The sequence below is a fragment of the Mobula hypostoma genome, chromosome 8 (assembly GCF_963921235.1).
Source record: "Mobula hypostoma chromosome 8, sMobHyp1.1, whole genome shotgun sequence".
NCBI classification, from domain to species: domain Eukaryota; kingdom Metazoa; phylum Chordata; class Chondrichthyes; order Myliobatiformes; family Myliobatidae; genus Mobula; species Mobula hypostoma.
In genome coordinates, this window is record NC_086104.1 from 56,835,815 (window position 1) to 56,850,606 (window position 14,792).

Consider the following 14,792-nt stretch of genomic DNA (forward strand, 5'->3'; position numbering starts at 1 on the left):
ACAGGTGGATAGGGTCGTGAAGAAAGCTTTTGGCATAGTGGCTTTCATAAATCAATGTGTTGAGTTCAGAAGATGGGATGTTATGTTGAAGGTGTATAAGATGTTGGTGAGGTCTAATTTGGACTATTGTGTGCAGTTTTGGTCACTTACCTACAGGAAAGATGGAAGCAAGGTTGAAAGATTGCAGAGAAAGGGATATTTACAAGGATATTGTTGGGTCGGAAGGACCTGAGTTATAAGGATAGATTGAACAGGGTAGGACTGTATTCTTTAGAATATATAGAAGGTTGAGAGGAGACTTGATAGAAGTGTACAAAATGTTAAGGGGTATAGATAGAGTAAGCAAGCAGGCTTTTTCCACTGAGGTTGGGTGGGACTACAACTAGAGGTCATAGCTTAAAGGTGAAAGATGAGAAGTTTAAGGGAAACATGAGGGGAAACTTCTTCAATTAGAGGGTCATAAAAGTGTGGAATGAGCTGCCAGCACAAGTGGTACTTATGATCTCAATTTCACCATTTAAGAGAAGTTTGGATAGGTACATAGATAGTATGGATATGGAGGGCTATGGTCTCAGTGCAGGTTAATGGGAGTAGGCAGTTTAAATGGTTTCAGCATTGATTAGATGGGCTGAAGGACCTTTTTCTGTGCTGTATTTCTCTATGACTCTATGACACATCATCTTTGGCAGGCTTTGCAGGCCATTGCATCTTACAAGGCAATACCTACTATTGTGGAGGTCAGTTATGCCTCACTCCCTGCTGAGCTCAGTGCCTTTTATGCACACAGATCCCTGCAGCATCTGGTAGTCCTGTGATTTTTGTCTGAGGCAGACATCAGAACATCTTACAGGAGGGTGAACCTTTGCAAGGCATCAAGCTCTGATGGTGTACCTGGTAGAGCATTGAAAACCTGTGCCAACCAACTGGCAGGAGTGTTCAAGGTGACAAGAAGATGTGGTGAGCGTGGATGTTCAGGAAAAGGAGGAGATATGGATAAGGGCAGCATCACTGTTGAAAGAAGGGATACCCCATTCTTTTCTCTGATGTCCTGGAAAGCAAAGTCGCATCCTGGGAATAGATGTGGCGGAGATGAAGGAACTGAGGAAAGAGAAGAGCATTTTTTCAGGAGACAGAGTAGGAAGAGGTATAATCAAGATAACCATGGGAATTGGTCAGTTTACAGCATAAAAGATGTTGTTCGACAGTTTGTCTCCAGAAGTAGAGACAGAGATCGAGAAATGAGAGCGAGAACTCAGAAATGGATCGTGAATTTAAGGGCAGGGTGGAAATTGGGGACAAAGTTGATGAAATTAATGGGTATTCCTTTGCATAATGTCTTTTATATGGGATATTTTTTCCTGCCCCATTTTGTGTTGTTAGCATACTATACTATGGTACACCCAGACCTTCAATCCATCTTAATAATTAAGATGCTAATTTTTAAGCCCCAAAAGTGATGTGTTGCACTTGCTCTCCTAAAAATGGCCCATTTGAACAGATCCTTTTTAGATAACCAATCTGCTCATCGTGAAGGGCTGGATTGTGCTTGACTTGGCCTTTGCCTCGTGGTCACGTGTACTGTTTAGTTCTTCAAATCCAATTGGCCTGAAGCCTTCATCGCAGTAAGCATTGTGAGATGGAACTATCAGCAAGAGTTAACCCTGATGTCAGGGTTCCAGATTAATCCTGATGTCCTGCTACTTGCCTGCCCACAGACAAAATCCAATGGTCTTTTAGCACTTCATGTTGTTGCAGATTTTTCAACAGTCAAATGCATCTGATGGTCAACTGAAAAATTTAAAAATTTATCCATAGTTAAAATTGAAACAAATTAAAAATATTATTATTAGTTAAAACACCACCTTACTTTCCCATCAAGATTGAAATACCCTACCCAAATAATTGGGAATGTGCTAGCTGCACCAACCTTAGTTAGCCTGTATCTTGCTCTGGATACCGACATTCCTTATTTCTTAGAAGGTATGAGAATTTTATTCCTAGTATACACTGTCAGCTTCCAAAACAAAAACCAATTCCACACTGAATTAGTACTCTGGTTTGATTTGAATTCTTTGTTACTATTATTTTTTTCCCTCAACTGACCATTGTGGTTTGCTTCTTGACCTTGTATCATTTCAATACAAAGTTAAAACACACTGTATTTCATTAAATAATGTTTATTTTCATTGTAGCAATAATATTAAAACACTAAATTATATCAGGAATACTTTTAAAAAAAGGTTTGTACATTCAAAATACTATTACAGCTTTAATTGTGCTGAATACATTTAACAGAAAAACTATCATAACATTTGCTCAGATTGATAGCCAGATTCCATCGTATCAGTTAAGTATTGAATATTCCAGCATTACCAAAGCACAAATTAAAATGCATGATTTTTTAACGCTAGGAAGAATCAAAGGTAAATAACAAACATAAATATTTACTCTTGAGTGGTTAAAATGAAACAAACTGGATCAAGAGCAGGCTCTTGAACCCATTTTTCTAATAACATTATGGCTGATCTGATTTTGTCCTCAGATCCACATTCCTGTTTGTTCCCATAGCCCCCTCCCCCCACCCATAGACTAAAATCTGTATCTCAACCTACTTTCAAAGGTTTGGCCTCAGTTCTGTCACAAGAAATTATTCCTCATCACCATCGTAAACAGGCAGCTCCCAAATATGAAGCTCTTTCAACTCTCGGTTCTCCCAGCAATGCGCTGTCAACCCCCCATTGTTTTATTCCAATAGGGTTAGGTTTTCCTTCTTTAAACTCCAGTAAGTAAAGTCCTGATCTGTTCAGTAATTTGTCCTGAGAAATTACTTTGATCTTGGAAATCAGTCTACCGAATCTTGTTTCAACTGTTGTGAGGGGAAGAATATAATTTCTTTAAATGAGACTAAAGTTCTAGAGTACTTCAGATGTTGATTCCAAGTGCCTGTAAAATTACTGTTTTGATACTCCATCTACTGGCTTCCTAAGACAAACTTCTTGTTTCACCTTTGAGGATATCCAGATCGCTTTATAATGCAGCATTCTATAGTTTCTCTTAATGATTTTTTCCTGTAAATTTTCTTCCTTTGTGAATATCCTAATTCTTGCCAGATTTTTGCCCTGTTGTTTAACCTATCCATATATCCTTGCAGATTGCTTGTCATCTCATTCCTTGGGCATAAGCAGGGTGAAAGTGCATTATATTTTCCCAGGATGAGGGTGCTATTAACAGGAGGTTAAGATCAGAAATGAGACATCTAAAATGATCATCAGGGGAACCTTCTCACAACAGGTTATGTATATTTGGAATGAGTTGCCAGAAATATTGGTTGAGTTTGATATATTGGCAACATTGAAACGCCATCTGGAGTATAAGTATATGGATTGAAGAGGTTTAGAGAGATGGAGGTCAAACATGGGAAAATAGGGCTAGGGCTAGCTCAGGAGGCTAGCTCAGGAGGCAATTTACCATTTACGCGCATAACACTGTTAACTTCTGTTTATTTGGTTTAATCTTTTATATTTTGAGTAGGTACTAATAAAGATCGTGGTTTTAACATTAAAACCTGACTCAATTTGTGATCTATTGCTGCTGGTACGTAAAATAAATTGGGGACTCGTCCGGGATATGAAAAAAAATTGGAGTTTATTGATTGATTATCGATCTGATTGGTTATCTCCCTTTTGATTGATTTGTTTGTGGAAACCAGCAGCCATGGATATTGGGGAATTTCTGACATTGCCAACCCCTAAAGCATTAGGGGATGCCAGAAAGGATGACTTGTTTGCCACTGCTAAAGAGCTGGAACTTACTGCGGTAAAGCCAACAATGAGCAAGGCAGTGATTCAGAGGAGAATAGCTGAGCATTATGTATCTATGGGGAAGTTTGAAGAGAGGGTGTTAGAAAGGTTTCCTGTAAGTAAACCAGTTAACCCTCAGATCCAGTTGAAGCTGGACCAAATAAAGTTAAATTAGAGGACAGGGAAAGACAAAGGCAGTTTGAGGCTGTGGAAAAGGAAAGACAAAGGAAGTTTGAAGCTGAGGAAAAAGACAAACAGGGAGGAAGCAGAAAAACAAAGGAGGTTTGAGCTAGAGAAGTTAGAGAGACTACAGCAACGGGGTCTAGTGTTTGACTCTGGTGATAAATTTGTTGCCAGTTGGGAAGTTAAATTGGTCCCTCCATTTGATGAGGCTAGGGTTGATAAATACTTTCAGCATTTTGAAAAAGTAGCTCAAAAGATTAAAGTGGCCAGAAGTTGGTTGGCCTCTTCTGTTACAGAGTGTAGTTAAGGGAAAGGGTCAGCAGGTTTATTCTGCTCTATCAGTTGAAGATGCAGCTAATTATGAGATTGTGAAGCAGGCTGTGCTTAAAGCTTATGAGCTGGTTCCACAAGCCTATAGGCAAAGGTTTAGGAATTTGAAGAAATCTGTGAACCAGACTCATGTGAAGATTGAAAAGGGCTTGCAATTTAGCAAGGGGAAATTTAAAATCAACCCAGGAAAGAATGAAAACTTTGCATGATAAGAGAGCCAGAATGAGGTCATTCCAGGTGGGAGATAAGGTGCTTGTTTTGTTCCGGGTCCAGACAAATCCTCTACAAGCAAAATTTCATGGTCCTTATGAGGTTGTGTCTAAAGTTAATGATGTGGATTATGTAGTCAAAACACCAGATAGATGAAGGCCAATGCAGCTGTGTCATGTAAACATGCTGAAATTGTATCATGAGAAACAAACAACAACTGTGACTGTTGTTGTCAATAACAATGAAGCTGACCTCTCTGGAAATTTATCAGCTGATCCATCTGAGGCTTATTTTAAATCAAACATTATTTCAGCCAGATTGACAAATTTGACTATTTTGGAAAATCTTGATGAGAAATTGGCTCATTTACAGCCACAGCAGTGGCAGCAGATGAAGCAGTTAATTATAAAATTTAGGGATTTGTTCCCTGATATCCCAAAAAGAACAACAGTAGCCTCACACACTGAACAAGAAATTGAGTATATGTTGAAAAATAGTATTATTAGTCATTCTACTTCAGATTCAATTCATCTTGTGTTATGGTACCTAAACCAGATGGTAGTATCAGGTTTTGTACTGATGACAGAAAGGTGAACGCTGTAACAAAAACAGATACCTATCCCATCCCTAGAGTGGATGATCGTGTGGACAAGGTTGGAACAGCTAAGTTTCTTACAAAGATCAATCTGTTAAAAGGGTATTGATGTGTTCCACTGACGGATAGAGGTAAAGAAATTTCTGCATTTGTAACACCTTCTGGGTTGTATGAATACAATGTTCTGCCATTTGGAATGAAAGATGCTCCAGGAACATTCCAGAGGATGATTAATTCTGTAATTCAAGGTATAAAGCACACAGATGCCTATATTAATGATTTGGTCACAGGAAATGACACATGGGAAGCCCATATCGCTGCAGTGGAAAAGCTGTTTGACAGGCTCTCAAAGGCCAACCTGACAGTTATTTTAGCTAAGAGTGAATTTGGCCATGCCACTGTGACGGATCTTGGTATGTTGTTGGTCAGGGCAGGTTGGCTCCTGTTCAGGCAATTTCTGAGATTCCCATTCCAACCAGTAAAAAAGCTCTCAGAAGATTCCTGAGAATGGTCGGATATTATCGCAAATTCTGTAAGAACTTTGCTGATGTTGCTCTCCCATTGACTAAACTCTTGAAGAAGGGTGAAAAGTTTGTTTGAACAGAGCCTTGTCAGGAGGCACTTGATAAATTAAAAGCCATTTATGTCATCAACCTGTGCTCAGAAAACAAAATGGGAGAAGGAAGGAGGGATAATAATATCTGAGAAAGACTGGACAATAATATGGAGGTATCAATGGAAGTGTACCAGTCCACAGAAATGGAAGGAGTTTCGGTGGAAAAACTTGATAAAATATATTATTACACCCTCTCAGAAATCCCATTATGATAATAGCCCCCTGTTTGCTGGAGAAATTGTGGAAATCAAAATGCAAAACATTATCATATTTTTTGGGAATGCTCCATTATCAAAGACTATTGAAGTAGGATAGATAATGGCCTACAAGACATCTTTAAATGTGAAATACCCTCAGAGAGTAAGACCATATATTTTGGGTATATACCTCAAGAATGGTTGAAAAGAGATAAATATTTAATGAATGGACTGCTGGTGGCTGGTAAAAAGACCCTTGCCAGGAAATAGTTATCACAGGAGAGCCCAACTCTAAATGTATGGATGGAAATTACAATGGACATTTACAAAATGGAGAAGATAACAGATCTGTTAATCATAAGTTGGAACAATTTTATTCATACTGGAAAAAATGGTTTAACTACATAACACCTCATTGGCCTGATTTTATTCTCACAAGTCAATGAATATGTTGTTAAAAAAAAAGATCACTCCCTACTCGGTATATAGTTTTCTTCTTTCGATTGTTCTTTCTTTCCTCTCCTTTCTATAAGTATATACCTCAGATAAATATTATGTGGAGATTTGCGACAAATAAGATTATATGATAGATATGTACTGTATCTGAAATACATCTTATGGAAATGTTTGTTTGATGATGAAATTCAATAAAAAATAAATTACCAAAAAAAACCTGTGCTCATGTCACCTAACTTTGCAAAGCCATTTTCCACAGCTGTGGATGCCAGTGATGAAGCTGCAGGAGCAGTATTATTACAAAGGGATGATTGTGGTGATGTTGACCATCCTGTGGCTTACTTTTCAAAGAAATTTAATGAGCATCAAAGAAAATACTCCACCATTGAGAAGGAATTATTATCACTTATTTTGGCTTTGCAGCATTTTGATGTGTATGTTTACCCAGCTCAGAAACCACTTGTGGTTCATACAGATCATAATCCATTGGTGTTCTTGAGTAAAGTGAAAAATAAAATAGAAGGTTGTTAAATTGGAGTCTGATTTTGCAGGAGTGTAATCTCATGCAGGAGTATGACCGTGCTAGCGAGCGCAAGAATAGTAGGACCAGGCAGATGAATGCATGGCTGAGAGACTGGTGCAGGGGGCAGGGCTTCAGATTCTTGGATAATTGAGATCTCTTCTGGGGGAAGTATGACCTGTTCAAAAAGGACAGGTTACACCTGAACCCGAAGGGGACCAATATCCTCGTGGGAAAGTTTAATAGAGCTGTTAGGGAGGGTTTAAACTAATTTGGCAGGGGGATGGGAACTGGAATGACAGAGCAGAGGAAGGGGAGAACAGAAATAAATCTAAGATAGTGAGCAGTAAAGATGTCAGGAAGACAGGCAGGCCCCTGTTGCAGAAATATTGGAAAGATATTTTTGATATTATTTCAACAGTTTTAAATATAGACTTACAACCGCATCCAATTACTGCTATTTTTGGACTACCAATGATAGATTTAAATAATTTAACCTCTTCATCACGAAGAATGATTGCATTTCTTACTTTAATGGCCAGAAGGTCTATTTTATTGAATTGGAAAGAGATTAATCCTCCTAAGGTATTTCATTGGTTTTCACAAACTATGCTGTGTTTGAATTTGGAGAAAATTAGAAGTGCAGTTTATGACCCTTCCATCAAGTTTGAAAAAACTTGGAGGCCATTCATTCAGCATTTTCACTTAATGTAATATCTTTATTTCCAAACCTATTCTATTTCTCTGTATTGTTGTTGGAGGGGAATGGAGTCGTTGGCACTGAGGTTTTCTTCTTTTTCATTTTTAAGTTCTTAGATTTGCCCAAGTCTTTTAATTTAGTTGATTAATTTTGTCTTTCTTTTGGGTTGGAGTTTTCTTTTTGGTTTTGGTTTTTTTTTTCTTTTTCGTGTTTTTTTTTAAAGTTTTTTTTATCTGTTTTATCCGTTGTTAGTTTTACATGATTGGGAGCTTTGTCAAATTTCAATATTGGACTTTACAAATTACTGTTTGTAAGTGTAACAATTTATCTCCTATTATTTGTATCATTGCTATGTTTTGTTTATATATTCTAAAATTAATAAAGAGATTGAAAAAGAAAGGAAGACAGGCAGGTGATGGGGCAAATTTGTAGCCATTGGGATGAGTTGCAGTGCAATAAAGTTGCAGTGAAATCAAAACAAAAAGGACCAAATAATGGTCTTAAGGTGTTAAACTTAAATGCACGCAGCATAAGGACTAAGGTGGATGATCTTGTCGTATAGCTACAGGTTGGCAGGTATGATATTGTGGCCATCACTGAGACGTGGCTAAAGGATGCGTGTTTTTGGGAGCTGAACATCCAAGGATACACAGTGTATCGGAAAGATAGGAAGGTAGGCAGAGGGGGAGGCGTGGCTTTATTGGTAAGAAATGTTATTAAATCATTAGAAAGAGGTGATATAGGATCGGAAGGTGCAGAATCTTTATGGGTTGAGCTAAGAAATCACAGGGGTAAAAGGACGCTGATGGCAATTATATACAGGCCTCCAAACAGCTGCAGTGATGTGGACTACAAATTACAACAGGGAATAGAAAAGACTTGTCAGAAGGGCAGTGTTATGATAATTGTGGGGGATTTTAACATGCGAGTGGATTGGGAAAATCAGGTCGGCACTGGATCTCAAGAGAGAATTTGTAGAATGTCTGCGAGATGGCTTTTTAGAACAGCTTGTTGTTGAGCCCACTAGGGGATCAGCTGTACTGGATTGGGTATTGTGTAATGAACCGGAGGTGATTAGAGAGATTAAGGTGAAGGAACCCTTAGGAGACAGTGATCATAACATGATTGAGTTCACTGTGAAATTTGAAAAAGAGAAGCGGAAATCTGATGTGTCGGTATTTCAGTGGAGTAAAGGAAATTACAGTGGCATGAGAGAGGAACTGGCCAAAGTTGACTGGAAAGGGACACTAATGGGAAGGACGGCAGGGCAGCAGTGGCTGGAATTTATGCGAGAAGTGAGGAAGGTGCAAGACAGGTATATTTCCAAAAAAGAAGAAATTTTCAAATGGAAAAAGAATGCAACTGTGGTTGACAAGGGAAGTCAAAGCCAAAGTTAAAGCAAAGAAGAGGGCATACAAGGAAGCAAAAATTAGTGCGAAGACAGAGGATTCGGAAGTTTTTAAAACCTTACAAAAGGAAACCAAGAAGGTCATTAAGAGGGAAAAGAGGAACTATGAAAGGAAGCTAGCAAATAATATCAAAGAGGGTACTAAAAGCTTTTTCAAGTATATAAAGAGTAAAAGACAGGTGAGAGTAGATATAGGACTGATAGAAAATGATGCTGGAGAAATTGTAATGGGAGATAAGGAGATGGCGGAGGACTGAACGTGTATTTTGCGTCAGTCTTCGCTGAGGAGGACATCAACAGTATACCGGACACTCAAGGGTGGCAGGAAAGAGAAGTGTGTGCAGTCACAATTACGACAGAGAAAGTACTCAGGAAGCTGAATAGTCTAAAGGTAGATAAATCTCCCGGACCAGATGGAATGCAGCCTCGTGTTCTGAAGGAAGTAGCTGTGGAGATTGCGGAGGCATTAGCGATGATCTTTCAAAGGTCAATAGATTCTGGCATGGTTCCGAAGGACTGGAAGATTGCAAATGTCACTCTGCTATTTAAGAAGGGGGCATGGAAGCAAAAAGGAAACTATAGACCTGTTAGCTTGACACCGGTGGTTGGGAAGTTGTTGGAGTCGATTGTCAAGGATGAGGTTACAGAGTACCTGGAGGCATATGACAAGTTAGGCAGAACTCAGCATGTATTCCTTAAAGGAAAATCCTGCCTGACAAACCTATTACAATTTTTTGAGGAAATTACCAGTAGGCTAGACAAGGGAGATGCAGTGGATGTTGTATATTTGGATTTTCAGAAGGCCTTTGACAAGGTGCCACACATGAGGCTACTTAACAAGATAAGAGCCCATGGAATTACGAGAAAGTTACATACATGGATAGAGTGTTGGCTGATTGGCAGGAAACAGAGAGTGGGAATAAAGGGATCCTATTCTGGTTGGCTGCCGGTGTTTCACAGGGGTCCGTGTTGGGGCTGCTTCTTTTTACATTGTACATCAACGATTTGGATTATGGAATAGATGGCTTTGTGGCTAAGTTTGCTGACGATATGAAGATAGGTGGAGGGGCCGGTAGTGCTGAGGAAACGGAGAGTCTGCAGAGAGACTTGGATAGATTGGAAGAATGGGCAAAGTGGCAAATGAAATACAATGTTGGAAAGTGTATAGTTATGCACTTTGGCAGAAGAAATAAATGGGCAGACTATTATTTAAATGGGGAAATAATTCAAAGTTCTGAGATGCAACGAGACTTGGGAGTCCTCGTACAGGATACCCTTAAGGTTAACTTCCAGGTTGAGTCAGCGAAGAAGGCAAATGCAGTATTGGCATTTATTTCTAGAGGAATAGAGTATAGGAGCAGGGATGTGATGTTGAGGCTCTATAAAGTGCTGGTGAGACCTCACTTGGAGTATTGTGGGCAGTTTTGGTCTCCTTATTTAAGAATGGATGTGCTGACGTTGGAGAGGGTACAGAGAAGATTCACTAGAATGATTTCGGGAAAGAGAGGGTTAACATATGAGGAACGTTTGTCCGCTCTTGGACTGTATTCCTTGGAGTTCAGAAGACTGAGGGGAGACCTCATAGAAACATTTCTAATGTTGAAAGGCATGGACAGAGTGGATGTGGCAAAGTTGTTTCCCATGATGGGGGAGCCTAGTATGAGCGGGCATGACTTAAGGATTGAAAGGCGCCCATTCAGAACAGAAATGCGAAGAAATTTTTTTTGGCAGAGGGTGGTGAATCTATCGAAGTTGTTGTCACGGGCAGCAGTGGAGGCCAAGTCACTGGGTGTATTTAAGGCAGAGATTGATAGGTATCTGAGTAGCCAGGGAATCAAAGGTTATGATGAGAAGGCGGGGGAGTGGGACTAAATGGGAGAATGGATCAGCTCATGATAAAATGACGGAGCAGACGCGATGGCCGAATGGCCGACTTCTGCTCCTTTGTCTTATGATAACTCACCTTAAAGGCAAGGATAATATCATTGCCGATTGTCTTTCCAGATGTTAAGTTTGCAGTTTGGGTTTCGTTACAGTTGCTCCAACCAAGAATAGAGTATAAATATAGCAATATAAAACAATAAATAATTAAATAATAATATGTAAATTATGCCAGATGGAAATAAGTCCAGGACCAGCCTATTGGCTCAGAGTGTCTGACCCTCCAAGGGAGGAGTTGTAAAATTTGATGGCCACAGGCAGGACTGACTTACAATGACGCTCCGTGCTGCATCTCGGTGGAATGAGTCTCTAGCTGAATGTACTCCTGTGCCCAAATCATACATGTATTTTATATTGTAGTTTGCAGTTCAAAAAAATTTGCTCTTCCAGATCAAAATTTTCCTTTTTGGGAGGAGGTGTTAGGGTTAAGGGTTTCATTTACTGTGAGTGTCACTTTAAGAGACGCCTGGATGAGGCGGGACTATGATATCAATATAACAGGCTGCAACAGACTGCTAAGATTTTCAGTGGTGGTAAGGAGAGAGAGAAGAAGGACTTTGGATTGCAAACTGCAAGTGGGGATGTGCTGTGAAATGGTGTCTGATACTTTCCCATGCCCAAAAGATTGGGTTGCTCAACAGAACACGGTGCACTGGATGTGGGGTGCCACTTTGTATAATCCACACGTGGATTTTTGTTGGAATATCCTGCAGGAACCACCGTTGTTAACCCTTACCTGGATTCGGGTGTATTATGTGGTAACCAGTTGGAAGAAGGGATATTTTGTGACTGTCACCCTGTGATGTTTTACATGGATTGCAGAACGACTCGACGGATAAGATCTTTGGCGACTGTTATTTCGTTTACCCAGCGTGGAACCTGTGGAATTTCTTCATAATCGCCTTCTCTCTACATTTTAATGTGGATTTACAAATCTCTCCCATCATTTATTCCGTGGATTACTGGACCTTTCTACTTTACCATCTGAATCTTAAGACTTTAAGAACTGTTCCTGAACTTGACTGTTTGGGAGCCACACACACATTTACACGCATAACACTGTTAACTTCATTTAATCTTTTATATTTTGAGTAGATACTAATAAAGATAGTGGTTTTAACATTAAAAACCTGTCTCAATTTGTGACCTATTGCTGCTGGTACGTAACACAATATTTTTGTCAGACACCATTTACCTTTCATAAAACCACCACTTAAATTTATTGTGTGTTTTTTCTAATTGTCCTGTTACTGCTTTAGTGATGGATTCCAATGTTTTCTCAATCAGAAGCAAAACTGAAAGGGCTATAATTACTTTTTTTCCCCCCATCTCTCTCATTCTTGAATGTGAGTGTTAGATTCGTACTTTTTCAGCCCACTGCAAACTATTTAGATTCTAGAGATTTTAAGAAGATTACCATACTCATTTCTTTAAAGATGTTTGAATACTAGCCATAACATCCAGGGCAACATAGCATTTAATGGACCAGGTCATTTTCAATGATGTGATATGTCTGAAGTTGATTCCTGTTTAGCCCTGAATTTTTACTGTTGGTGAAATGGTTTTAGTTTGTTCTATTTATTCATCTCTGCCATCTCTTTATACACTATTAATAACTCCCTAATCTCATCCTCTGTGGAGCTTCCTTATTCTCAGTCTTTCTTATATACTAAAAATGCAAAGAATGTTTTTATTACAAGACTAATCTCAATTTATTTTCCCTCTATCACAGGAGCAGAAGTAGGCCATTTGGCCCATTCTCTGCACCACTATTCCTTCATGGCTGATTTATTATCCCTCTCAACCCAATTCTTCTGCCATGCTTTTCTCCAGACTTCTGTACTAGAACTAATTTTTGTAGCATGACAGTGCAGCAATTATAAATTGTCAAAAGATTCGCTCTATGTCTTGTGATTTTTCAATTGACTACAAAGTGAAACAAATGCCATTGACATATTTAAAGCAGCAATAAAAGTATTAATATAACATTTTTAATATTTTTATAAGCACTGAACAGCAAGTTTTAAAGACATTACAATCTGTAACATAATTGTTTATAAATCCCAATTGTTCATCTTCTGGCTTACTGGATGCTAATTCCACAATCCCCTTAAAACTGAGTTCCCTGAAAAACTTACTACATTACTGTACTGTGTAACATTTTGTTTTTTTTAAACTTGTCTTAATTGTGTTGGGTACAAATTGAATCAACAACTAATAGGCTGGAAAATCTCTCAGTCTAGCACCACTAAAATACGAAGTGTGCTGAATCAACAGTTTTACTGTTCAAAAATATCTTAAACAGAAATACATGGATGTCTCACTGCTAAAACTCAGCTTCAGAGAAGCAAGGCTTATTCCTTGGACAAAATTTGTGACAGCTTGAATTACAGAGAACTGCAGGTCTCAGGCTGGTATGAGCTCTTTAGCTCAAGATTATGTTCTTTCTAACCTCCATTTTGTATTTCAATCAGTTACCTTCTAGTTTTGTTCTGCCCTTGCTCTTCCTCCTTGGTTTCTTCTATTATACTCTGTTTAATCCATCTGCCCTTGGTTAGTTTTATTCTTCCAGCTCGTTCTCTTCATGGTTTGCCTTTATGAATGTAGTTCTGGAGTGATAGAGATGGGTGTTTTATACATAATCCTTTGTATTATTGTATAATCTCAATTAGTTTTGGTGCGAAGTAGAAAAATAAATTTTGTATCTTGGCAGATTTTTGATGTTGCTTGGGATCCACATCAGACAAACAGACTTGTTAGCTGTGGAGTGAAACACATTAAGGTAAATAAAATGGGTTCATCTTGTAGTTCTAATTTAAAAACACTGATGTTAAATATTACTTTCATTAAATTAGTATTGTAACTGTTTAGCTGTTGCAGTTAGCTTTGAAGTTTCAAAATTGCGTAGATTTATGAAAAGTTCATAATTTAAGTGATAACATACAAATCAGAAACTTAACTAATAATTCGTAAATATGATGTAAAAAGTTACTGATAACATAAATGATGGACTGAGCTGTTCAAATCTTCAGCTGAAAATATCAATTTCATCTTAATTATTCAATTTCCAAATACTTCTTCTGAACTCACCTAATTTAAATGACATTCATTAAATTAATTTATAGAAACACTGTAGTTTAAATTTATCTGGTCTACAAGTAAACTTTGTTTCATCTTCATTGAATCTGACTGCTCAGAAATTTAGAAAGCAGAGCACAATGGCTTGTACTATTGCCTAATGAAATAACTTTCAGGCATGAAAGTCCTGCTGGGAGTCTGAGTGTGTTGTTACAATGGGTTCTGTATCTCATGTACTACCTCACTATTCTTGTTTCATACTATTTAATTATTTATTTGGTATTGTAACTTGTAGTAATTTATTTTGTCATGTATTGTACTACTGACACAAAGCAACAAATTTTATGACATATGTCAGCGATAATAAGGGTGATTCTGGAGCTGACACCAAAATTATTTTGCACCAGTGATAGCCAATGTTTAGATGAACCAAAAGGTTCACGTGCTGCTGAGGGCTGGGTTGGCGTGTTCAGCACTGGTGATTCAGGAAAGTATCAGATTATGTCTTCTTTCCAACCTCCATTTGTATTTCCAAGGGGGACCAATATTCTTGCGGGCAGGTTTTCCAGAACTGTTGGGAATGGTTTAAACTAATATGTCATGGTGTCTGGGAAGGGAAATCTTGTCTGACAAAGCTGTTAGAGTTCTTTGAGGAAGTAAGAAGCAGGGTGGACAAAGGAGAGGCGGTGGATGTGATGTATATGGATTTCAGTAAGGTGTTTGATGAGGTTTACCATGTGAAGCTCATTCAGGAGACC

General features: G+C 38.5%; 1 protein-coding gene across 1 annotated transcript in view; it reads left to right on the top strand.

Annotated features, from left to right (window-relative positions):
* LOC134350550 (echinoderm microtubule-associated protein-like 6) overlaps window positions 1–14,792 on the top strand; it is a 392,224-nt gene that overhangs the window by 91,865 nt on the left and 285,567 nt on the right. Inside the window, exon 4 of the mRNA XM_063055883.1 lies at window positions 13,670–13,738. Coding sequence (XP_062911953.1) covers window positions 13,670–13,738 — 69 coding nt within the window. The remainder of the gene's footprint in view (window positions 1–13,669; window positions 13,739–14,792) is intronic.